The 26,327-nt window shown below is 39.2% G+C and overlaps 1 protein-coding gene across 1 annotated transcript in view; it reads left to right on the top strand.

Moving 5' to 3' along the window:
- The window catches only part of LOC148357486 (FRAS1-related extracellular matrix protein 2-like), a 209,321-nt gene that overhangs the window by 182,231 nt on the left and 763 nt on the right, over positions 1-26,327 (top strand). Inside the window, exons 13-24 of the mRNA XM_088346043.1 lie at positions 252-407; positions 2,631-2,934; positions 5,393-5,524; positions 6,682-7,013; positions 13,405-13,597; positions 13,741-13,845; positions 15,130-15,257; positions 17,262-17,396; positions 17,456-17,582; positions 17,647-17,834; positions 19,605-19,751; positions 23,879-26,327. The exon at positions 23,879-26,327 is cut by the window's right edge and continues 763 nt beyond it. Coding sequence (XP_088202169.1) covers positions 252-407; positions 2,631-2,934; positions 5,393-5,524; positions 6,682-7,013; positions 13,405-13,597; positions 13,741-13,845; positions 15,130-15,257; positions 17,262-17,396; positions 17,456-17,582; positions 17,647-17,834; positions 19,605-19,751; positions 23,879-24,316 — 2,385 coding nt within the window. The 3' untranslated portion in view covers positions 24,317-26,327. The remainder of the gene's footprint in view (positions 1-251; positions 408-2,630; positions 2,935-5,392; positions 5,525-6,681; positions 7,014-13,404; positions 13,598-13,740; positions 13,846-15,129; positions 15,258-17,261; positions 17,397-17,455; positions 17,583-17,646; positions 17,835-19,604; positions 19,752-23,878) is intronic.

Raw genomic sequence — 26,327 nt, forward strand, 5'->3', positions numbered from 1 at the left:
ACAATCTCCAATTAAAATTCTTTATCAGAGAACATACAATATATTATTCAACACTGGAAAGAAGAGCGAGCGCGAACCTCAATTCCCAAAGACGGAGCGAGAGCAACGGAATGAATAATACATACATATGAGTCAACAGTAAACTGTACATATCGCGTACTTTGGTATGCAGAGCGGAGCACGGACTTATGGAAAAACCCGAAAGAACTACGTGTTCAATATTTTTTTTTCCCTTTGTTTTTACATGCTAGCTTAACAAAGCTATCATCTACATCGAGGAGAGCAACAGCATGGCGGATGTTACTTTCCCTTCCGTGCCAAGAGTGTTTTCCTTGCTTCATTACGACGACCAGGACATGGGTGGAGACTCTCGGCCCGTGGCCGGTTACCCCGTTATCTGTGTCACAGTACGTAACTTATTTTTTGTTTTTTTATTTATTTGTTTTTTGTGGCATAAGTTACATGTTTGAGGAACGTAGGCCTTTCATTTATTTAGAATATATGGTTGGCTTGCTTGAATAAGAATACCGTTACCTAGGTTGTATTATGTCCCTTTTGGGGGTTTTGATCTTTTTAATATGATAAATCAATAATTTTACATACTCCAAACAAGGGGTACTTATACCATATATTTGAAGACCAAATTATTTTGTATCTCACTGTGACACGTTTGATCATTTGATAACATTTATGAAGTAAGAATAATGCCAGAGCCTGTGACCTTCATCTACAAATACACCACTTTAAACTTTTCTCCCTCCCGCAGTTACTTAAAATTGTTGAGGCTCAACTGACCTTTCTTTTTTTTCTTTTTTTTATAAATAATGGTTTCCAAAAAACATGCAAACAGAGTTATTTTGTAAATAAAATCACAAAATACTACAAACGAGGATACTGGCATATTTAACTTTGCTGAAGATGACACTGTGTGTATAGCTCCACCCATTCCTACAGTTCACCCAATCAAATTGCTCTGTGTGCTTAGCTTTTGCTTTTTACAGTTGGTTCTGTGAGTTTTTTATTTTAAAGTATCTCAACAGTAAACATACATTGTTATATGAGCTCAAGGATTGCTTAGTGACATATATCTTGGCTTAACACCGTGACTGTAAACTGTAGTTGGGACTGTGCCCTTTTTATGTTCAACCGAATCATTCATACTACTAGCATTATGACGGCCATGCACTCACTACACATAACTCAGTGCTTATCATAAACACTTTTTACATTTACATGTCCAGAATTTTATCTTTGAGCCATATGTACTCACAAAAAGAGCCATTTTTGGCTCGCAAGACATAGGTTGCCGACCACTGCTTAAAACCGATGAGTGTTAAAAATGTTGTCTTTTGCCATATTCACACCATTGGTCATTTTTTGCTCAAATATGAAAAGCCATTTTATAAACATGTATTGTTGGCTTGCTTGAATAACAATATATGTGCCTAGGGAGTATTGTGTCCCCTTTGGGGCTTCATGATAAATGTACAGTAGACCCCCAGGGTACGTCATAATTCATTCTGAGGTAGGAGTTGTCCGGAGAAATTGGCACATAGCAAGGTATAGAAACCTATGCTAATTGGCCAATGCTTCACTAATACCCATTACTCCAGGTACAACCATTCAAATTGTACTTTTTCATCCTTTTCAGTACATCTCAGTAATTTTGTTTCTACTTTTCTAAACTTTTCAGAATGTTTTTGGTAGTTTTTACTACTTTCCAATGATTGTTGAGTGTTTTTTAATACTTTTTCATACTTTTTGAGTTATTTTTCATACCTTTCATTAACTTCCACTACGTTTTGTATTTTTACATACTTCTCAGTACTTTTAAGTACTCTTTAGTACATTGTTGTTTTTTTATTCTTTTCAGTAGCTTTTCCAACTAGTCTAGACTTGCATGTACATTTTCTGAATTTGTTCGTACTTGCTTTTCAGTACTTTTCACATTTTTGAGTTATTTTTCATTCTTCTCACTTTTATGTACTCTTTACACTTTTCTGTACTTTTTAGTGCCTTTTCAATATTTGTTTTACTCCTTTCAGTTCTTTTCCATTCTTTATCGTACTTTTAAGTACTGTTCCATACTTTTCTTAACTTCTTAGAACGTTTATTTACTACTTTTCATTTTTTCTTGTACATTATATATTTTTTTTTCATTTGTTGGTGCTTTTCAGTACTTGTTCAGAAATCTCGATACATCTCAGTGCGTTTTTATACTTTTACTTAGCTTGTCATACCTTTCTAAACTGTTCAGGAATGTTTTTTGCATTTTTTCGTACTTTCTTGTACTTTTTAATTGCATTGAGTTATTTTTCACACTCTTTATTACTTTTAATTATTTTTTGTACATTTTGTACCTTTTCAGTACTCTTTGTTTATTTTAGTGCTTTATAGTACTTTTTAATACGTTTCTAAACGTTTTTTTATCATAGTCATTGTTACATCTTAGTTCTTTTTAGTATGTTTACTAAATTTGAGTATTTTTAAGTATTATCTTGATAACTTTATCCTTTTATAAATGTCATACTTTGATTGATTCAAACTTTTCATGCAGCATTTTCAATTTATTCCAACTCATTTAATCACATTTCAAATATGCTTTGTTCTTTTTCTCAACCCTACCTCAGGCATGCAATCTGAAATACCCAGATTATGACAAAACGGGCTCTCTTTGCATCAGCGAAAACATCAACGACACGCTGACGCGCTACCGCTGGCTGGTGAGCGCTCCCAAGGGACCGGACGGCGTGACAGGCCCCATGCGCGAAGTGGACTTCAACACTTTCTTCACTTCATCCAAACTCATAACGCTGGACTCGGTCTACTTCCGGGCCGGTTCCAGGGTGCAGTGCTCTGCCAGGGCCGTCAACAGGGACGGAGACGAGGGACTGGAGCTCAGCAGCCCCATCGTCACCATCAGCACAGAAGAAGGTGAACGAGGAGCACAAATCCAATTTTTTTTTTCTTTTTCACTGTTTTGGCCGCAATGCATTATCCTTAGGCGGCTATGACTGAATGTGTTGGATGAAAGGGCAAATTCATGTCATGTATGGTATCTTCTTCTTTTCTGTTCCTTCCGCCTAAAATGAGCATCACCCGAGTTGCCGTGATTAGTTATCCCCTAGTACAGGGGTTGGCAACCCAAAATATTGAAAGAGCCATATTAGACACAAAAAAAAAACATATGTTTGGAGCTGCAAAAATAAGCCTTATAAGGAAGGCAACACATAATGTATGTATCCCTTAACCACTAAGGTCATAGTGGCCCCGCTTCCTGTCGTGTGTCTTGGGCAAATCCAGCCTGGTGGTGCCCTCCCCCTCCAGGCCAACATATGTTTCCACTCGGTCTCGAAACGGGGACCTTTTGTGTGTTAGGTGAACGTGCTAAACACAGTATTACCGTAAATTCCGGACTATAGAGCGCACCTGATTATAAGCCGCACGCACCATATTTTACGGGTTTTACAGATTTTGTCTTTATACTAGCTGCACCTGAATATAGGCTGCATGAGCCCATGTTAAAACATGTGACACAGTCGCAAGTTTGTCCCGAATCTGATTATAGCTGCCGCGATAGTGATTGCTGATATGGTACACAATGCAATTATCGCAGTCGGCAACATGAACGGAAAATGATACCGGTAGTTACAATTTAATGCAGACCTTTAAAGTCCGGGTCCCGTTAAAAGTAATCCAATGAAAAAAATGGATATTTCCAAAGTTAAGGGTGGGAAAAATAAAATCCACTATTGTCCGCTGCAACAACAAACAGATTTAACTCAGCTTCACCCCATTTCCCGTCAGCCCGCGTTTGCTCCGCCTCTTCTTTTTGATTTGACGGTAGAAAACATATCACAATACGTCTCTAAAATAAATACATTACAGAAATATACAGTTGCAAATACATATTATACATGGTTACACATATACACAAAGAAAGACGGTACACCGAGAGACTTTTCAAAGTTTTAATAATAATAATATAACTTTTGTGTCCCAAACTGTGCCTGTGAAAGGTACCACCACGCTACTCCTAACACGCTCGCTACGCATGAACCGTAGCTGTTAAAAAAAGCCGTATCGCAATTGCGAAATTACGGTAAACTATCCTCATCTTTCTCCTTGTAACTGTCGTCATCAAGGGCCTCTTTCTTACGTACTCTCATACGTACAGTTCGAACGTAAACTGTGAGGATGCAGTCTACGTCGGCGCACTTATTCCACCGGTCTAAATCTTACCTTTCGTACTCGAGTGCCGCTGGTGGCCATTAGAAAAATTTAATAAATAGGCCGCTTCACCAAATAAGCCGCAGGGCTGAACATTTGGGAAAAAAGTAGCGGCTTATAGTCCAGAATTTACGGTACATATGTAAATATATATGTACTGTATATGTATGTATGTCTCTCTCTCTACTCTCCCTCTCTCTCTCTCTCTCTCTCTCTCTCTCTCTCTCTCTCTCTCTCTCTCTCATTCTCTCTCTATATATAATTACTGTTTATATATGTGTAAATACATATATGTACTGTATTCCATAAAATTTGGACTATAGAGCGAATTAAGCCAGAGCCTGTGTCCCATTCCAACAAATATACCACTTTAAACTTGTCTCCCACCCACAGTTACTTAAGATCGTTGAGTCTCATTTTAACTGTCATTTTTGTTCTGAATAATGGTTTCGATACAAGGTGCAAAGTTATATTCTGAAAACATCACAAAATACTCCGAACAATAAGGATATTGTCATATTTACCGTCCACGCAGACTGCACTGAGTGGAAGAGGTTGGTGGATCCTTGCGCTGTGTGCAAGGATCCACCAACCTCTTCCACTCACCCAATCAAATTGCTCCGAGTGGTTTCTTGCGTTTTGGGGTATTTGTCAATTGTTCTGGGAGTCTTCATCATAAAGTATCCCAACAGTGAACATACATAGTTCAACGAGCTTCTATTTAAAGGGTTTATCAGCGACCTTCTGCAGACACAGGTTATGTTGGTGTGACGCCCTGACTGTAAACTGTAGTTGAGAATGTGCCAGTATGTAATCATGAAAACAGACATATATGGCTCGCGAGCCATGAATTCCTGACCACTGCTGTCCAGTAAATTCACTTTTTCTCACTTTTTTTTAATTCTCCTTTGGATCATCAGATAAATATTTGGCAGAATTTTGAAATCCAAATCTTAGTAAACATATTGCACATGCCAAAATTCTATTTTTAATCATTTCCGTTTTAAATTACATTTGATATCATAAAAACAAAAACACCTGGACTCAGTTTACCTCCTTTTCATTTTTGGTTTCGTTAATTTTTTGTTTCGCTTGAAAATCATTTCCAGTTTATGTATGTTTCATTTATGCCAGCTAACGAAATTTTGGATGATTCTGGCAGGAATGTGCCAACGTCGAGTGGAGGGCTCTGTTGGGGCCGAGCCTTTCTCCGCCAAGCTCCGCTACACTGGAGCCGAGGACACTGAGCACCCCAATCTCATCAAACTGTCTGTCACCATGCCTCACATTGACGGTAAGGACAATAAGCCAACATCCTTGAAAATGCTTGAATTTAGTGTTGTATTTTTATGGTCAGGAAAATGCTTGAATTTTGGGTGAATTGCTTAAAATTGCTGGAAATTGTTGCTAATGCCATATTTACTGGCAGTCTGATTCAATGTTTTATTTTTATTTATTTTTTTCTTGTTTTATATATATATATATATATATATATATATATATATATATATATATATATTTTTTTTTTTTTTTTTTTTAAATGTGCATGAAAATGACACTGATGCGCCTGCTCTGGTGGCTTGTCATCATGGCGTCACGTTGAGCATCACCGCTCCCTCCTGGTCGCATCACTCTATTTAGAAAACTGGCTCTTTTGGTCGGCTCACTGAGATCAGCTCCTTAATAACATAATGTCAATAATAATACAAAATATGCACCAAATATTTTAGTAAATAGTCATTTCATATGTTTTGCAGGGGATTTTTTTATATATATAAAATACAAAACAATTTTACCTTTTTTACCTTAACACAAATGCGAAACAATACAATAAATTAAAGATATTAACTCGAATGAATTGCCTAAAATTAGTTAGCAATAATACAATTTTTTTTGTCCATGAAGCCCATGAACTGGAATTTATTCATTTGATTTTTTTTTATACAACAACTTATGATTAATATGTTGTTACTATATTATTAACAGGTTATAAAAAATAGGTTTAAATAGACTCAACCAATTAAAAAAAACATATAACTAGAAAATCACAATGACTGGTGAGCTATTTTAGAACATTTCCGCGGGCACCTCAACTGTCTTTAGGAGGCACCCTGGTGCCCACGGGCACCACAGTGAAGAATTCCTGCGTTAAAGTTAGCTGCATACACAAAGTTTGACCAACTCTAGCTGTTGGCTCTTTTCAGTCGCTCTGGGTGTTTTTAGGCCCGCTTGGTCTCATGGTGTTGCTTCCAAGATTAACAGCAGCTTTCTTGCTCACTTGAGAACATATGGAAGTAGGCTTCTGAATTTTGGGAGTGTATCCTTTGGGTTTCTGTAGTATGACTCCTTCCAATGCACACTCTTTTGCTCAATTTGACCAGTGACCACTAGTGGGGAATTATTACATACTGACTCACACAAAACTTGGACATGAAAATCCTTCTTTTCCAGGCATGCTTCCGGCGATATCCACCCGCGCTTTGTCTAACTTCGAGCTGACGTTGAGCCCGGACGGCACTCGGGTGGGCAACCACCGCTGCTCCAACTTGCTGGACTACTCAGAAGTCAGCACACGCTATGGCTTCCTCACCGCCACCACCAGGAACCCAGACAGCATGGGAGAATCTGCGCCTTACCAGTACAGCGCTGCTCTAAGGGGCAGCGCTGCGCTTCGCTTCTACCGAAATCTCAACCTGGAGGCTTGCTTGTGGGAGTTCAGCAGCTACTACGACATGTCGGAGCTGCTCAGCGACTGTGGCGGGACCGTTGGCACTGATGGACAGGTACGTCAGCCGGCCGCCGTCCTCACGTTCAAACCCAGTTTGTCGAATCCGGGTTTGATGAGTGTAGGGATCAGCTTCTAAGAATGTTAACGGGTTTTTGTTTGGTCGGATTTGCACAAGATTGAGATCATTTAATTGTGTAATCCAATTCCTCCCTAAAAAGAAATTACTTAGGAATAGTAAACTTTTTACATCCAGCAAATGCGCTGCCTCACTTTTTGCATTTACCAAGTCTTCTAAAATTGTTAAAAAGATAATATTGTTGTGTACGGTTATCCATTACTATATCGCGGTTCACCTTTCTCAATATAGAAAAAGAAAATAAATAAATAAATAAATAAAGAAGAAAGCAAATAGGAGAGAGAGAGAGAGAGAGAGAGAGAAAGAAATAGACAAAGACAAAAAAAGAAAGAGTGAAGAGAAAAACTAAAGGAAGATAAAAAGAAATTGAGAAAAAGAGAGTGAAAGCTGGATAAGAGAAAAAGAAAAAGAAGAAATGAAAGATAATAAAGATGGAGAGAGAGAGAAAGGATGATGAGCAAGAAGAGAAGGAAAGCAGAAAAAATCAAGAGAGAGGGAAAAGATAGAGAAAAATGAAAAAAAATGAAGAGAAAGTATGAATGAAGAAAAGGAAAAAAGAGAAAGACGTAAAAAAGAAAGAGAAGAAGAAAAAAGGAAAGAGAACATTAATGATTAGAGAAAAAAGAAAGAAAAACTAATAGAAAGGAGGACAGGAGGAACAAGCAAAAGAAGGGAAAGAGAAAAAGAAGGATAAGAGGAAAAAGAAAGACAAAAATGAAAGAATGAAATGAGAAACGATAAAAAGAAAGAAGGAATCAGAAAAAGAAGGAAGATAGAAAGATAAGTAAGGAAAGCAGTAGGGAAAGCAGAACACAGAACAAGAAAATAAGGTAAAAAAAGATACGGGAAAAAGAAGGAGAAAGAAAAAAGAAAGAGAAGGAAATGAGAAAAGTTAAAAAGACAGAAGGGAGTAATAAAGAAGGAAAAAGGGAAGCAGAGTAGGAAGTGAGAAAAAGAAGGACGCAAAGAGGGAAAGAAGAAAAAAGAATGAAGGAAAGGGTTAAATAAGACCAAAAATTACACTTTAAAAACACTTTGGCTAAAATGACCATAATTGGGTACCCAAAACTGGGCACCCAATTTGCTTGATTCCTTAAAGGGATGTGAGTCTGTAGCCGACCACAATCCAAACCTGATACATAAAAATAAAAGAAGCAAGTGCTTCCTTTTCTAAGGTCAAGCCAGCTAATGGAGTGCTAGCCCTGCCCACAGGAATCCATTAAAGCCAAGCAGATCGTGTCACGAGAACCAACACCGTGCGCATTGAACTCAGCGGGTGCCCAAAGGAGACAAAGGGGGCTCACATGGGCCCACTCGCCCGCCACATGTAAGGCGATTCAAAGGGTGCAGACTGATCGTTTTTTAGAGACTGGCCTGATGGAACAAGTGGCGACGGATTCGGACATTTCCGTTACAGAGAATGCTTGCACAAAAATGGAAACTGACACAAATGCAGGGTCGATACGGGTGCTTTGAATTCTTAAAAATGCTTGAAATTTATTGTTGTGTTTTCAAGATCCAGAAAATGCTTGGATTTTGCGTGAAGTACTTGAAATTGTATACATTGGCATGTTACTTGGCCGTCTGACTCTTTAGACTACGCAATAAATGAAGAAAAATTATGTGTAAAAAGTGTATAAAAATGACGCCAACATTCCTGGTATCAGTCAATATGGAGTTTTTTTGCTCGGCTCAATGAGAAGAGCCTCTTTCGCCTCACAAACAGCTCCCCGGATTTGTTCTTTTTTTAAAGTATTTATCATCAAGAATAAAAAAAACTTAATGCACCAAACTATTTAGTAATAATTACCTTATTGTGTTTTCCAGTGTATCATTGGAAAACACGTGAGATATAAATTAAAATATTTACAGATCTACGAAAAATGTGTAAAATGCAAAACAATTTTAGCTTTTTACACACCGAACATATTTAAAGTCGAAGATCAACACAAAATCCCTGAAAATGCAAAACAATAAAATAAAAATGAAAAAAAATGGCCTCTTCACTGTTATAAATGATGATTAAATGCAGAAATTTTAACTTTTTACAATTCTGCTTTCATCAGTATAGACACAGATACTGTGAAACACGCAAAATATATACATTGAAATAAGTAAAAAAACAAAAGCAATCAATGACCACATTTGGTTCATTTTTCTGCTTTTCATAAATCCAGTATTTTCTTTTCTGTACTCCGTATTGAATTACATTTTTACCCAACACCTTTACAGTCCTTTCCGTGTTTGTAAACAAGTGTGACGTAGCCAAGCTGCGCCTGCATTGTTGAAGCAGAATGGCAGAATTTATGTCCATTGACACAAATAGATGGTAGATCATAGACAGGAACAACTCAAAATGGCAAGTATGTGCTAGCAGTGAGATAGCAACTTTATTTTAGTCATCAAAGTCACCACTTACCCCAAAAAAACATTATTTTGATTGGCGCTGTACTTTTTTTCCTGTGACGGTACTGGGAAAATTGGCCTTGAAAGTGCTTGAAACGTGTTTGAATTTGACCTTAAAAAGTGTATGAATCCTGTCCATGCTTGGCAGCACCAGTGCATTGTGGGTTGAATAATAATCATTTAAAAAATATTAAACCAAAAGTCAGGACTTGCTGGAGCAGAGCGCAAATTCTTTTATTTCAGGCCGCTAACCGTTATTTCCCCCTAAAATAAAGTGCACTTATGATTTCCAAGGTCGCTTATTGCTGTGAGCAGGGGCCGGTAGTGCACGCTTTTTTTCAGGCCTGACGGCTATTTTTTTGCCGTTATTTCTGCCTATGAAAAACTGCACTGATGTGGCCGCACTCTATTATCCCCAATAGTATATTGGTCCAAGCAAGGACCAGAAGAGTACAATTTTGTAACACCTAAAGGTTTTTCTTTCATTATTTTCACATAAAATGAATTGCACCATTTGCCTGTGATCCCTTGTCACCAGTTGACTTAATCCATTATCCCGAGTCATTTTTTGCTGAGAGCGGGGACAGAGAGAGAAACTGTGTATCATGTGTGATAGTTATTTTCATTCCGTTCTTTTGGGCCTAAAATGAACAGTAACCATACAGCTGTGATCCAATATTTACTGTTGCTGAGAACAGGGGAAGTCAGGGGGCATTCTCTTTCCAGTACAAGATGTTTTAGTGAAGCATGGTGGCCTGCTTAAAATTAACCACAATGTTTTGGCCCTAATCCATTATCCCCAGTCGACTGCTGCTGAGAGAGAGACACAATATTTATGTAATGCGTGGCAATTCCTTTTTACTGTTCTTTCTCCCTAAAATGAACACCCCACGTGCAGCCACCATCAATTATCCATAATCATAAAAAACGGAAGGGGGGGAGGGCTTCTTTGGCAGTTTTTTGCATATCACGTGGGTTGTGGTCCCATTAATTATGATGAACTAGGTATCACAGGCTTACATAAAGAACACTTATAAATATAATCAACCGAATAAAAATAGCAGACGAAGCTTTTGCAATTTGACATCAAGGTCTAAATAAAAAGAACTGTGCAATGCAGTGCAATATGAAAATGGTGCAAATTAAAAGGAATACCTTCTGATAATGAAAAAAAAAACATTACAACAAGCCAGCGTCACTTCTAGAAACCCCAGAGGCCCAAAAATACATTGAAGCCCAAAAAGCGACACAAAACAAAATAAATATTGCCATTCTTGTTTGTTGTTATAGACTGTTAACAGCTGTTTTTCGGGGCCACAAACTGGCCATGATCTAGGTTCCATTGTCGAATTTAGAATCTATCTATTCATCATTGATAAGGACCGACTTGCAGTAGCAGAAAGCCCCTCTTGTCTCGCTTCTATTGCCTCCTAGCGGCCAAAAAGAACACACCAGAAGGAGCCTGGCTCAAAATAATCGAATAGAATTAGCGAAATTGAGGAAAGTCATTCAAGGGAATACAGAAAAGGGACACTCAGGTGATAATATACTATTGATTTTTTTTTTTCCTCAAAAGTTCCAAAGTACTCATTTGCCCGGATAATTATGCTGACCGAATGTAATAGGACGGTAAATTACATTGATTTGGCAATCATTGTGCTGGGTGGTAATATTTTCAAACGTGGTTTTTATTTAGATCTAAACACACTAGATTGCATGACTTTACTTGACTTGAAAGAGAGGTTGGTGGTTGCTTTTTAGCGCTGCCAAAACACACTCAAATAAATGTACATACATTTTTAGTCTTTCAAGAAGAACAGTTTTCAAAAGGGCAAAAAGAGATTATACTACAACATGGAGTTGTATCTTTATTTCATATTCACAGAAAACCAATTTTATTTGAATTAGACTTTAGGGGAATGAATTGAAGAAAGTATTTACTGAACATTTTAAGGAGGGAAAAAAGCAAACATTTTGGGAAAAATTGCACGTTTCTCGACCCAAATTCTAATCTACGTTGCCGACTGCTGGCGATAAATAATGCTGGAGACTGATGTCATGCTTGTCCCCACTTTTTTTTTCCTTTTTGTCATATTGCCACATTTCAGGATTCAAACTTAAAACAAAAAAAGTAGAACATTTTCTAAAAATCTTGAAGTGGAATTGAATTATTTCAAAATTTCACCATATGTTTACAATTAAAACAGTAAAAAGAAGGTGTTGTAAAAGTATTAGTCCGACTTTCTATCAGCTTAGCCAACTGATTCCGGAGGTTCCCTAAATTCTTCTGAATGATCCAATGTTGACCTCAATGACTAACAATGGCTCAGGGGTCTGTGGAAGCGGATACTAGAAAATAGACAGCATTTTGAAGATCAAAGAACACACCAGGAATGTCTGAGGTAAGTTATGGAAAAGTTCAAAGCAAGATAGGATACAAGATTTTTCAACATTCACACATCTCACTGAGCACTGTGCACACAATAATATCAAAATCGAGAGAGCATAAAACCACTGAAAACACATCAAGACCTGGCCGTCCATCTAAACGTTTGGCCCAATCAAGGAGAGAACAAATCAGAGAGGCAACCAAGATGGAATGGTCACATTTAATGACCTGCAGAAAGGACAATCTGTGCATGAGACAACTATTTGTCATACTCTGCATAAATCTGCCCTTTATAGAAGAGTGACAAGAAGAAAATCTTTTCTGAAAGAATACAACAGAAAGGCCCCTTTGGTGACTTTAATTAGGTTAGCCTCATTTCCTTGCAGCTGCAAGTTAACTTCATTGGACTTTAAATAAACTGTACTTTCAAATCAGCAATGTCATGCTTCATGTTTCTTAGTTGATCACATAGAACAGAATTGGAGTCTTGAATGAATTAAGCAACTATCAAACAGACTTGTCCTGCTGCATGTGTTGTGTACAAAGCGTCAAACAAACGTTCGAACTTTTGACTTCGACTTCGGACTGCCGCCCCCTTACCTCCCCTTTCTTTCAAATATTTCGTTTCAAGATGTGCCAAACATTTAGTGACATACTGCAAACGACTTGTGGCTGTGATCACAGCAAAAGGGGGTTGTACAAAGTATTAACTCAAAGGGGGCCAACGTTTTGGAAACACCAACCTTTCATTTTTGTATTTGTTAAAACAATTTAAAGTTTTCAATAAATTTGGTTTATGTCATGGTTGTGTCTCACATGTTGTTGATTCTTAGATAAAAGTTTATGCTTTTTATCTAATAGTTTGAAGCCTGAAATGTGGCAATATGTTGAAAAGCTGGAGGCCCAATACTTTTGCTAGGCACTGTAGTAGCACGCACATCATGAACAAGCTGACAGAATCTGCAATGATGACTCAAGCAAGGAGATGGCGGCAGAGAGTAAAAAAGTTCCAAATTCCGTATAGCTCCTTTAAAAAAGTAATAGTAAATAAAATCGTTTCAAGCTGGATATGATCCCCTGGTCTTCGCATTTAATAGTGACCAGAGTCACTCGCGAAGTAGCATCGCACCTTCATAAAAAAAACAAACAAAGAACTAACCTTGCTACAAGATGATGTCATTACCGACAGAGTATACAACTGTCACAAAATAACAAGTAATCAGTAGATCTGCAAATAACACACAACTAATAATTGCAGTTGAATTAATGGATTTATTGTCATTAAACAAAAGTAAAACAAAATTAGAGGATTCTCCTTTCAGAGTAAGAATGCAAATTAGTGCAAGCTTTAAGTCAATCACAGTCACCCACCCAACACAGAGCGACCTGCCTATTCTATCCCTGCTGTCTGCTGTCTAACAACGATATCAATAACCAAAAAGACAAAATAGCGATAACCAAAGCGCGAAGTAGCGAGGAGTCTCTGTATATCTTTTTTCTTTATTTTCCGTGCAGGTTCTGAACTTGGTCCAGTCGTACGTGACACTTCGTGTCCCGCTTCACGTTTCCTACATCTTCCACTCGCCAGCCGGTGCTGGCGGCTGGCAGCACTTCGACCTCCAATCGGAGCTTCGACTAACCTTTGTGTATGACACCGCCATCTTGTGGCAGGATGGCATCGGCAGCCCACCCGAAGCCGAGCTGCAAGGTAAACCGTGTGAGAAATAACACCGTTTTAAATAACGCTGTTACTTAACGACGTTAGTTTTTCAGTTACTGGGTAATTCTGCCTATGCATTTTTTAAGGATTCTGTGTTTGTGACTAAAAATAACATTTTGTCATTTCTGCAGGCGCGCTCTACCCGACAAGCATGCGCATCAACGAATTGGGTCGCCTGGTGGTCAACTTCCGCACTGAAGCTCGTTTCCGAGGACTGTTTGTCACTCGCCATCCTGGTACAAATGCAGGGGTGTCCAACCTGCGGGCTTGGACTTGGTCCATTGCATGCTGTTTTGAACTGGCCTACATCAATAGCCTACATTGTGTTCCGTAAGACAATGCTGATAGAAGCACAAGAGAAAAAAATGAGCCGCAAACAATGACTTGCCGTTTTAAAGATGTCCACTGGATGTCACCTAGCCAGGCGCCACTTGCAAAGCACACACTGTAGCAGAGAACATGAAGGAAACCCATTCCCGGTGTTTTACTTAAAATAAAACTAACTGTTAAAGGCAATACAAAAAATAAAAGATATTTTAAAAGAATTGCACCTGAGTGTCTTTTCAAAAGTTTGAATGAGCTTTAGCATCTTTCTATAATAGATAAGAAATCTAACAACGAAGTTTCAATATTGAGATAAATATTTTCATGAAAAAAAGCAGAAAGACTTTTTATTAAATCATGCATTAAATCGAAATGCTATTTTTGTCACTTTCCTGTTTGCACGAGTTTCCCCAAATTGGAAAAAAAATGGTAGTGAAAAGTTTTTTAATTTTTGATTTCCTTTTTTCAATCAAACGTACAATTTCGAAATACTACAAGAAATTAAATTTTAGCCAAGGAAAAATATTCAGGGAAATAAAAAACTCAATAAGCATTTAATCATCAAATATTAAATCCATTCATTTATTCTGTGCCGCTTATCCCGACTAGGGTTGCCGGGGTGCTGGAGTAAGGAGGGGACAGCCTAAACTGGTTACCAGTTGCAGGGAATAACAGAGCGACAAACTCACTCGCACATTCACACCTAGGAACAATTTGGAGTGGCCGAATAATCTGACATGCAAGTTTTTGTTATGCGGGAAGAAAGCCAGAGGAGAGATGGAGAACAACGCAAACTCCACATGAGAAGGCTGCGGTGGCTGGAATTGAACTGTGATTCATTTTTTAATTTGTCAATCATAGTCATGCTTTCCAACACACAGCCACACTTCCTCCAATCTTGTTATTTCTCTTTACATAGTTAAATTGATATTCATCTACTTCAATATTTATTTCTGTGTTAGGCTTGATCAAGTTTTTTGATATGGCTACTTTTATGATTGGATTAGTGACGTGATTTAAATATTCCTTGATACAATTAACATTTAAATACAGACTTCATCTATTCGGAAGGATTATTGACAGTTAGCTATCCATATGCAATTTCTGATTCTGCTCACTTTTATGTTGATTATTATTTTTATTTTATTTTTTGCAAAAAGCTTGCAAAAATATTTTTTTTTCACCTTTGTGTTCAGGTAATGCCCTCAGCTCCATGGTGATGTGCCCAGACCAGCCCAGCCTTACTTTAAACCTCAGCCTGGTACGCAGCGAGCCCACCTACAACCAGCCCATTCAGCTGTGGACCTTCTCGTCTGACTTTGCTGTGAGAAAACATCCGCGGCAAATTATTTATTTTTGTTTGCTAGTTGTTGTTTATTTTTCAGTTCACTTAAAGAAAGCGTATGTAATATTCAGTGCCTCCTAGTGGTACCAAAAAAAACTTCATTCAATAAGAAAAACATGTATTTGACTAATAAGCATAAAAACATGAACTATCATACTTATTATAATCTTTATACATATTTATAGGTTGAGAAAATTGTAGTTATTTTACATTTCCATATAAACCGCAATGTTTTTCTTTTATCTTGCTGCTACGCCGTGCTCTTATGGCACTGGTTTTCTTTCGCATTAGACAGTGCGATCTGGTGGTCAGATATTACACCTTTAAAGTGATTTTGGATCATCAAACACTGCTCTTTAGGAGTGTCACTTCTTTTTTGTGAACACCACACTCCACTTGGTGGTTAGCAGAAACACTATTACTACGCCATGTCCAGTTTTTACTCATTTTTTCTAATAGATTAAAAATACACATACACATACAGATGAAGAAGCTGGGTACCTTTTAGACAATGATACATTATGATCAACAATTTATAATTCCGGAAGAGGAGCGGGGAGAGAGGGGTGAGAGCGGTGCTAGGAATCGATCGGACGGAACCATTTCAAGGCAGTGGAGTACTGTATGTCCGATGCTGTATTGTACATATTTTTGTTTTGTTTTCTTTCCAATTTTAATCGAGCGTTTTTCATCAAGTTAAGCCTATCTTGTTCTTCATTAAAGAAAAGAGAGTTTTTAAACCTGCTATAATTCTTGAGGGTGCTTGAGCCCCACCAAAAGCAGGCTGGTTACACCCATGGAATAAAAATGAATACAATTCAATAGAGTAGAAGGATAGATTTAGAAGTTGTAAGAATAATCAGAAAGTAGTGCATTGATTATTTTTCCCTGGAGGAAAGTTTTCCAGTGTTTTATTACCCCTGGTTGCAGAGACCTAAATACATAAATAATATAATAAAAAAAATAATATTAGGATAGATACATGATATTTACTCGATAGTAATTGTAGACTGGCCTAAATTTTCCAGACTATAAGACGAACCTATAAAAAATATTTTTAAGGGAATCGAAAGTGCGCCTTAATAACTGTAAAATTGTAAATAAAAAATTAAATGAATAAATCCAATAAAAAATACATTACCTAACATATACTTGTGTATTTTATTTAAATTTGTATTTGTTTTACACAATATAGTGACATCGAGTGGTCAAATATTACACAGTTTTCCTTTAAGAACCACTTGTTGGTCAATGCCCAAACTATTGTCGTGTGACAATACAATAGAATTGTCTTTATTGTCATTGATTACAACATCGTGTACATTGTTTAACCCTTGGATGCATCAGTAGGGTAAAAAATGACCCCATGAGTTTTTCTTCTTCGAAATCTTTACAAATGAAAATAAAGATGTAATATTGTCATATTTCACTTATTCCTCATTAAGAATCTTATGACATGATGCCATTAGTATTTTTTTTTTTTTTGGCCACTAATTTTCCACCAACACTCATGGAAGAGTGTATGTGCTGGTAGGTCATGCATCTAAGGGTTAACACAAGATTAAAAAAAAAGAATAGAATATAAAGATATATAAGAATAGAATTTAAAAGTAACAATACTTATTGGTCACTTACAGATTATTGATTATTTAAAGTGCAAACACAGATTACTTGATATGACAAAGAGGTGCAGATGACACCCAAGTGCAAAATATGTCAGGTGCAGATTAGTGATTAGACGTGGCACTCCATGATAAATATCTAATATAAACTTAAAACATAAAAATAAGATATACAATTAATATTAGAATATATAGATAAGCCTAGCCTAAATTGTATGTACAAAAGAGTGCTCAATAATGTTATCTGCTCTACTGCACTAGCGAGAGCTGGCAATGTCCTCCTGACTGGGCTGAGCAGCCCATGATTTCCTTGGTTTTGTTGATGACTCACAGAAAGGTTCTTCTGTGTGCTGCTGTTCAGGTGCGTGATTACTCAGGCACATACACGGTCAAGTTGCTTCCGTGCACCTCTCCAGCCCACCTGGAATTCACTGACCCGCCAGTGTGCAGCCCCAGAGAGCCAATCAGCTTCGACCTTGACATCCGATTCCAGCAGGTAAGCTTTGAAATATGTCTACCATCTCACTTTTCATATTCAAAATCAATTTTGTGCAGGTGAGCGATCCTGTAGCTGCTGAATTCAGCCTCAACACAGAGATGACGCTGCTCTCCAAAAAGAGCTTGTGGCTCTCGGACGGCTCAACGGGCTTTGGCCAAACCAGCGACACTGCCTTTGCACAAGGTTTGGCTTCACCGACTCACTGATCTGTCATGCGGGGCTTGACTATTACTGTTTTGCTACGCAGGTGACACAATCTACGGGCGTGTGATGGTGGACCCTGTGCACAACTTGGGCGACTCGTTCGTCTGCAATATTGAGAAAGTATTTTTGTGCACGGGCGCCGACGGCTACGTGCCCAAGTACAACCCCGACGGATTTGAGTTTGGTTGCTTGGCCGACGCGCCGTCGTTGCTTTACAGATTCAAGATTATTGTGAGTACGCTACGTTACTTTGTGTAGAACAAATTGCCGCTTATAAAGTTATCCTAGTGCTAATACAAAAATATAAAATTAATGACATGATAAAGGCACCATAGATGGGATTGGTATGGGTGCTTGAAATTCTTGAAAATGCTTGATTTCTAATGTTACATTTTCAAGGTTGGGAAAATGCTTTAATTTTGGGTGAAATTGTTGCCATTGCCATGTTTCTTGGCAGTCTGTATACTGTATATAAACCACGCAATTGAAAAAAACAAAAAACATTTTTTTTAATTACATGACCGCCCACTACTGGTTGTACGGAAGAGGACAGCTCTATTTATAAACCTTTTCTGATTTTTGTACAAAAATGACTTTATTTTTTGTCTTCAGTATTGAACTTAATTACTGCCCAACACCTATTAGGCCTTTCCGTGTTTGTAAACAAAGGTGACGTTGCCAAGCTGTGCTTGCATTGTTGAAGCAGAATGGCAGAACTCATGTCAGTTTATAGCAGCTCAGTGACACAAAAAGATTGTAGATCATGGATGGGAAAAGCGAATAATAGAACAAAGTATGATTTAGCAGCAAGGGTGGTGTGTGGATCCCTTAACCACTAGGGTCGTAGGGGCACCATTTACTGTTGTGTGTCTTAGAACAGCCTTGGAGGGGAGAAAGCGGCGATGGATTCAAAATGAAACTTTTACTTGTAGGGATTGTCATGCCCTTAGAAGATTTCCTTGCTTTATTCACCTCCATTTTTAATAGTCCAGATTGTCGATTGGTTTCAGCCATCCAACTTAGCAAGGGTAGCGATGCCATGTTCCCTCATGGTGTTTTTTTTGATACTGTATTTTCTCAGCATTTGTATTAGCCATGGGTCCAAAGTTGGCAGTACTACAAAATGGAGAAGCACATGATAACCATGGAAACTGGGCTTGCAGTTTGCAAGACATACAAAGAAGTCACACAAATTTCTTATCAGCATGACCGTAACCAATTGATGATCGGGTCTATTCATAAAAATAAGATTAAATAGAGGAAACCTACTAAGGACCTGGAAATCCTCGCTAGTGGGCATTTTAAAATCAGCTTTCATTTGATTGTACTGTCTCACCCCACCCTGCACCCACCCACTTACTGGGGTGTGCCAGGTCAAGTCATGTCACTTTCCTTTATGTATGTTATGCACATAGATTTCACACAAGTAGTATTTTATGTAATAGGAGTGCATGCTCATTTGTTATTTTGATTTTCTGCTATATCAAAGGTTCAGAAGGCATTTACTAATTAGCATAGGTTTCAATCCCCCGCTGTACAGCAATTTCACATTGCAAGCCCCACCTTTTAAAGGACTGATGTGTTTTCCTAAGGGTCTACTGTCATTTTAAGACTATTTTTTATCAGTGTTAAGAAAATATAAGTCAAAGCCAAGGTTAAAAAGTTGTCAAATGTTTCTCAAAACCTAATAGGGTTACAATATCCCGTTTTGTGCTTTTTGAATTTTTAAGATTTTGCAAACAAAAAAGAATGAGACTTACATCATGTGGCTGTGAAACTGCCATTTTTCGATTATGAGAACTAAATCCTCTTTTTGCTCCATAAGTCATCTGAGCCACCAGATGGCACTAGACTTTATTTCATTATCATTTATTTAGGATTGAGAACAATTTTGGCTCCTCAAATCAATTAGGCACGTCGAAAAAATATGATTGAGGCTCTCACTAGTGTGTTTAATGTTTTTTAAGAAGTCTAAACTTCTTGGTGTTTTCTTGTGTTAAGGACAAAGCCCAGCCGGAGACACGGGCTACTTCTTTTGGGAGCATGTCCTTCCGTGCCCGCCTGGCCGCGGACGACCCCAGCGCGCTCCCTCTGGTCCGCCAGCCTGGGTCTGACGGATTCAGCCTGGATTCTTCCGCCCTTTTCCAGGTTTACGTTGAATTTGAACGGAAATGTAGAGTTAAAGTACGGTCAGGGTTTTCAAGTACACTTTATGGAAACAAACCTTTTATAATAATGCATTTTATTTAAAAGCGCCTTTCAGGCCACCCAAGGACACTGTACAGACAATGGAAAAAATAAAATTTAAAAAGTTGTAAGCGAAATAATAAATAAAAACAAGACATAAAATCATAAAAACATAGGAAATGGAGAAGCTATGTGTTGTAGGCAGTCCTGAACAGGTGTGTTTTTAGACGGGACTTAAAAGTGGAGAGAGGTGTGCAGTTTTGGAGGTCCGGAGGTGGATTGTTCCAGAGCTTGGGAGCAGCGCGACTGAAGGCTCTGGCTCCCATGGTGCTTAGATGGGCAGGGGGCACTGACAGTCGGAGGGAGGACGAGGATCTGAGGGAGCGAGTGGGGACGTGCACCTGGAGAAGGTCGGACAGGTAAGGAGGAGCCAGGTTGTGAATGGCCATATATGTATATAGGATCAGTTTGTAGCTGATGCGATGCTGAACAGGAAGCCAGTGTAGCTGTTGGAGAATGGGGGTGATGTGCTGCTGAGAAGATGTTTTTGTGATGATGCGAGCAGAGGCGTTTTGAACCAGCTGAATTTTATGGAGGGACTTTTGAGGAAGGCCGAAGAGGAGAGCATTGCAGTAGTCAAGGCGGGATGTGACAAGACTGTGGACGAGAATAGCAGTGGTGCGGGGGGTGAGGGAAGGGCGGAGTCTGGTAATATTGCGGAGGTGGAAATAAGCAGTGCGGGTGATGGTGTTGATATGTGAGTGGAAGGTAAGCATGCTATCCAGGATGACACCCAGACTCTTGACCTGGGGGGAGGGGGACACTAAGGAGCTGTCGATGTTGAGAGAGAAATTGTTGACTTTGGATAAAGTGGATTTGGTGCCAAGAAGGAGGAATTCTGTTTTATTGGCATTTAATTTAAGAAAGTTTGTTGTGAACCATGTTTTGAGTTCGGAAAGGCAAGAGGTGAGGGAGGGAGGTGGGAGTATGGAGTTTGGTTTGCAGGAGAGGTAGAGTTGGGTGTCATCAGCAAAGCAGTGAAAGTGGATATTAAATTTGCGGAGGATATGACCAAGAGGCAAGAGGTAGACGATGAAGAGAAGAGGACCTAAGACAGATCCCTGAGGAACACCTGTGGTGACTAGGGAGGGCTTTGAGGTGAAGGATTTCAGCTGGACAAACTGAGTGCGGCCAGTGAGGTAGGAATGGAACCAACTGAGGGGAGTATGGGTGAGCCCAATGGAGGAGAGTCTATTGAGGAGGATAGGGTGAGAGATTGTGTCGAAGGCGGCGCTCAAGTCTAGGAGGATGAGGATGGAGACTAAACCGGAGTCAGATGCTATGAGGAGATCATTTACAATACAGATTAGGGCAGTCTCTGTGCTGTGGCGGGGGCGGAAACCAGACTGAAAGGGCTCATAGAGAGAGTGGAGGGACAGGTGCGAGTGGAGTTGAGCAGCAACAGTTTTTTCAAGGATTTTTGAAATAAATGGAAGGTTGGAGATGGGGCGGAGGTTGTCAAAGTTGTTGGGGTCAGCACCATGTTTTTTCAGCGTAGGGGTAACAGCAGCGGTTTTGAAAAGTGATGGGACAATACCAGAAGAGAGTGAGGAGTGGATAATGGCAGATATGAGGGGAAGCAGGGAAGGGAGGCGGGATTTAACAAGGGATGAAGGGAGGGGATCGAGCTGGCAAGTGGTGGGCTTGGATTTGAGTATGAGGTTGGATAATTCAGCAGTCGTGGGTGGAGCAAAACTGGAGAAGAAGTGACAAGGAGAAGGAAATTCAGATGGGGAGGGAGCAGACAGGTTTTTATGGAGTTGGTGATGAATCTTATGGATTTTGTGATTGAAGTACTCCATTATGGAGTTGCAGGTTGCTGTGGAGTACAGGTGGAGGGGGAGAAAATTTGGTGGCTGGAGGATTTTGTTCATGACAGAGAAGAGAGTTCTTGAATTTCCTTTCGTTGGAAAGGATGAGGCCGGAGTAGTAGCTGGATTTGGTTTGTGCAATTTGGTCCTTGTATTTAGCAGTATGGGTAATGTACATGTCCTTATGGATGGTGAGGCCGGTTTTCTTATAGAGTCGCTCGAGTTGGCGGTTCTTTGATTTTGTTGACCGAAGAGCGGGTGTAAACCAGGGGGCAGATGTGGAGAATGAGGCAGTCCTGGTTTTCAGGGGGGCAAGAGAATTTAGAATATTTGTGAGGCAGGCATTGTAGTGAGTGGTGAGGTCATCCGGGCTTGAGAGAGCTTCTGGGGGTGGGGAACGGTCAATAATGGAGCAGAGGGTGTCAATGTTGATATTTTTGGTATTACGAAAAGAAATGAGACGGGAGGTTTTGACAGTAGAGAAACAGAGTACGGTGTTAAAAGTGAGGAGGACATGATCAGATTCAGGAAAAACGTCGGCAGTGGGCTTGGAAGTAGAGAGGCCAGAGCAGCAGACCAAGTCCAATGTGTGGCCTTTAATGTGGGTGGGGAGGTCAATAAGGCTGTGTATCCCGAGGCTCTCCAGGCAGGATGTGAAGTCTCTGGTGAGTGGCAGGTTGGGGTTGTCCATGTGAATATTGAAATCTCCCAATAAAATTAAATTTGGCGAGAGAGTGGATAAATGTATATATATGTATATCTATAACAAGGTAATGACTTCAAAGCTACACTGTGTAATCGCCGCTGGAGGTCATTGTAGCTTTGAATGGACCTGAAACATGTGCTCTCAAAGAAGACACTTTATGAAAGCCCGAATGTTATCAGTTAGCAAAATTCAGACACCTACTTTTTTCTTGAATACGTTTTTGTGACAAGACATGAAACCTGTTGCTAATCCCTGCCAGATGGCAACAAACAGGGTGCTAGAAATCCTTTAAGATCCTTGAATTTTAATGTTGTGCTTCAAGGTAAGGGTAAATGCTTACATTTTGGGTGAGGTGTCATTATGCCGTTGCCATTTGAAGCGTCGCAGCCCCCGACTGGTCGTACTCAAGAGGACAGCTCTAATTAGAAAACCGGCTCTTTTGGCTCAGCTTATTAAGAAAAGCGACCTCTTTTGGCTCCTTATATTTGTCTATTTTCAATTGTTTTTATTATATGTTATCATTAATAATAAAACATCATGCCTGGAATTATTTAAGAATTAGTAATTCAAGTTTTCACAAATCTACAAAAACAATTGTAACAACACAAAATCCTTGAAAATGCAAAACAATAGAATAAAAAAATGAAAATATTAACTCGTCACTGCTATAAATAAATGATAAAATGCAAAGAAAAAAATATTTACAGTTCTACTTCAACCATTTTAGACACAGATCCTCTGAAAAACTTATAAGAATTATAAATTAAAACAAGTAAAACAAAAAAAGCAAAAGATCAGAAGTCTCTAAGATTGAGAGCTTAAACGCACTCTGCTTTGGAGTAATCAACATCATTAAGATGAGTCCAAATTTAGCTTATTTTTCTGCTTTTATACTAAAAGTACTTTTTCTTTTTTTGTCGTCCGTATTGAACTCCATTGTTACCCAAAACATATAGAGCCCTCCCTGCATTTGTAAACAAGTGTGACGTAGCCAAACTGTGCCTGAATTGATGAAGCAGATATGCAGAACTCATGTAAGTTTATAGCTGCCCATTGACACAAAATGATGGGAGATCATAGATAGGAACAAAACAAAAAAACACAATGTATGCGCTAGCAGCAAGATAGTAACTGTATTTTAGTCATCAAATCCACCCCTCCCCCAAATAAAAGATTATTTTAATTGGAGCTGGATTTCTTCCTTTGAAGATTGCCAGAATTCATGTCAGATTACAGCAGCCCAAAAATGTAGATCAAAATAGCACAAAGTACGTGCGAGCAGCAAGATAATGACTTTATTTTAGTGATCAAAGTCAACAACAACAACAAAATATGTTCTTTTTTTTGGCATTGGATTTTTTTCTTTTGAAGGTACGGAAATATTGAAAAACTGGCCTTGAAAGTGTTGGAAAAGGGTCCTTTTACATTTTTCTAGATTTGGGTCTTTCGGGGATAGTCATTTATTGAACTCCTTTCAGGTTTTAAAAGTCACCACGATGTTTATATTTCAGGTATCAGCCGGCCGAGAATGGTTCATCCACAGCATCTACACGGTGCGTTCTCGGGAAAACGCCAACCGGGGCATTGGTAAGCGCAGCCTGGAGCACAACGCCCTTGTCCGCCATCGCCGTTCATCCAATGAAATCGGCGTCGATAACAACCGCGGCACCAACATCCTCCACATCAAGCTAAATCGCGCTAAGAACACCCAACCGCTGAGGGAAGTCCCTGTCCCCGACGGGGCGTTACCAGGCCAACGCAACCACGGCAACGGCGACGAGATGGTGACCATGGTTGGTGCCGCCGTTGGGGGTCTGCTTGTCATTTTGGTGCTGGTAGCGCTGGCGGTTCTGGTGCAGCATAGACGGAATGCCAAGGACACTTCCGCGCCGTCCACTAGCGGGCAGCCAATGGTGATGCCCGGACTCTGCGACAGCTCTGAAGTCTGAACTATGTTTTTCTGGGACACTGCAACCATGAGTATTCAAAGGAAACCACGGTTCACTTTTACACAAAAGAAAAAAAGACAGAAGTACAGTGTTACCTCTTCATTCATTCCCCGATCAAGCTCGTATCTAGAATTGCTCATATCTCAAGCAAATTTTTCCCAAGTAAGAAAGAATGTAAGAAATAAGAAAAATAGGCAAAAAGGGAAAACGGGAATAAATAGAAAAGGTAGAGGAAAAGATAGAAAAAAGTAAATGGAGGAAAATAAATATATATATTTTTATGTTGTTTTCTTACTTTCCCTTTTTTCTTGAGTTTTACTTTTGTCTTATTCCTTTTTTTTTTTTTCATTTTTCTCATTTCCTTCTTTTTTTTTGTCTTTTGACTTTTCTTCTTCATTTTCCTATTCTTCTTCTTTTCAAAAGAAATCATGTGCGTCTTGGTCACTTTGAGTCTCCGTATTTTGTCTTCCCTGGTTGTGCATTTAGCACTTGTTTTTAGGGACACAACAGAATACAGCGATCTAGTGGGAAAATAAAACACACTGTCCCTTTAACTTTCAATTGGGCCACAGGCCTCGAGTTTGGGACCCCCTCTTCTACACAGTCTTTCTTGCTTTGAGTAAACAAGGGGCGCGTTGTGTTTGTAAGGTTTATCATCACTGAATAAGGGGAATTGCAACCAGTAATACAAATGAGGTTTACATGTTTCAGACCAAAAGACTATAAATATAAATAGTGTTGTAAGACTTTACTGTGCACTTAAAATAGTATCCGTAACCTTAAATACAATACTTTTTTTGTTCTGTTCTGTCTGTAGTAGTGTGCAAACTGGAATGAGCTGGAGGTGAGCAGACATTAGCAGTGAGCGGTCTCTAGCGGTCTCTAGTGGCTCTTGTAGTGCAAGATGTATGTCCCAAATAAAACTCGTACGGTGAAGAAAATAAGATTTGAACACCCTGCTATTTTGTTATTCCTACCACTTAAAAGTCATGGAGGGGTATGACATTTTAATGGAAGGTGCATGTCCACTGTGAGGGAAATAAAATAAAAATAAAAATCCAGAAATCAGAATACATGATTTTTTAACACAGTTGTATGATATAGCTGTAAATAAGTATTTGAACGCCTAAGAAAAAGAGTGTTAATATTTGGTACAGTAGCTTTTGTTTGCTATAAAAGAGGTCAAACGTTCCCTGTAGTTTTTCACCAGGTTTGCACACACTGCAGGAGGATTCTTGGCCCATTCATCCACACAGAGCTTCTCTAGATCATTTAGGTTTCTGGGCTGTCGCTGACAAACACGGAGTTTGAGCTCCCTCCAAAGATTTTTGATTGAGTTAAAGTCTGGAGACTGGCTAGGCCATGCTAGAACCTTGATGTGCTTCCTATGGAGCCACTCCTTGGTTTTCCTGGCTGTGTGCTTCGGGTCGTCGTGTTGGAAGACCAGCCTCGACCCAATGCTCTGATTGAGTGAGGGAGGTTGTTCCCCAAAGTCTCACAATACACGGCCCCATTCATCCTCTCTTAAATGCAGTGCACTCCACCTGTCCCATGAGCAGAAAAACACCCGCAGAGCATGATGCTACCACCCCATGTTTCACAGTAGGCATGGTGTTCTTCAGATTATACTCTTCATGCTTCGTCCTCCAAACACGCTTAGTGAAATTATGACCAGTTCTACTTTGGTGTCATCTGTCCACAGAACTTTCTCCCATGATTCCTCTGTATCATCCAAATGGTCATATGCAAACTTAAGACGGGCCTTGACAAGTGCTGGTTCAAGCAAGGGTACCTTTTGTGCAATGCATGATTTCAGATCATGACATCTTAGTGTATTACCTACAGTAACCTTGCAAACGGTGGTCCCAGTTCTTTTCAGGTTATTGACCAACTCCTGTTGGAAGTTCTGGCCTGATTCCTCTCTTTTCTTAGAATCATTGAGACCCAACGAGGTGATATCTTGCATGGAGCTCCACTCCGATAGAGATTGACCGTCACGTTTAGCTTCTTC

This window comes from Urocampus carinirostris, chromosome 10 (genome assembly GCF_059441175.1).
Source record: "Urocampus carinirostris isolate Australia breed hairy pipefish chromosome 10, RoL_Ucar_1.0, whole genome shotgun sequence".
NCBI lineage: Eukaryota > Metazoa > Chordata > Actinopteri > Syngnathiformes > Syngnathidae > Urocampus > Urocampus carinirostris.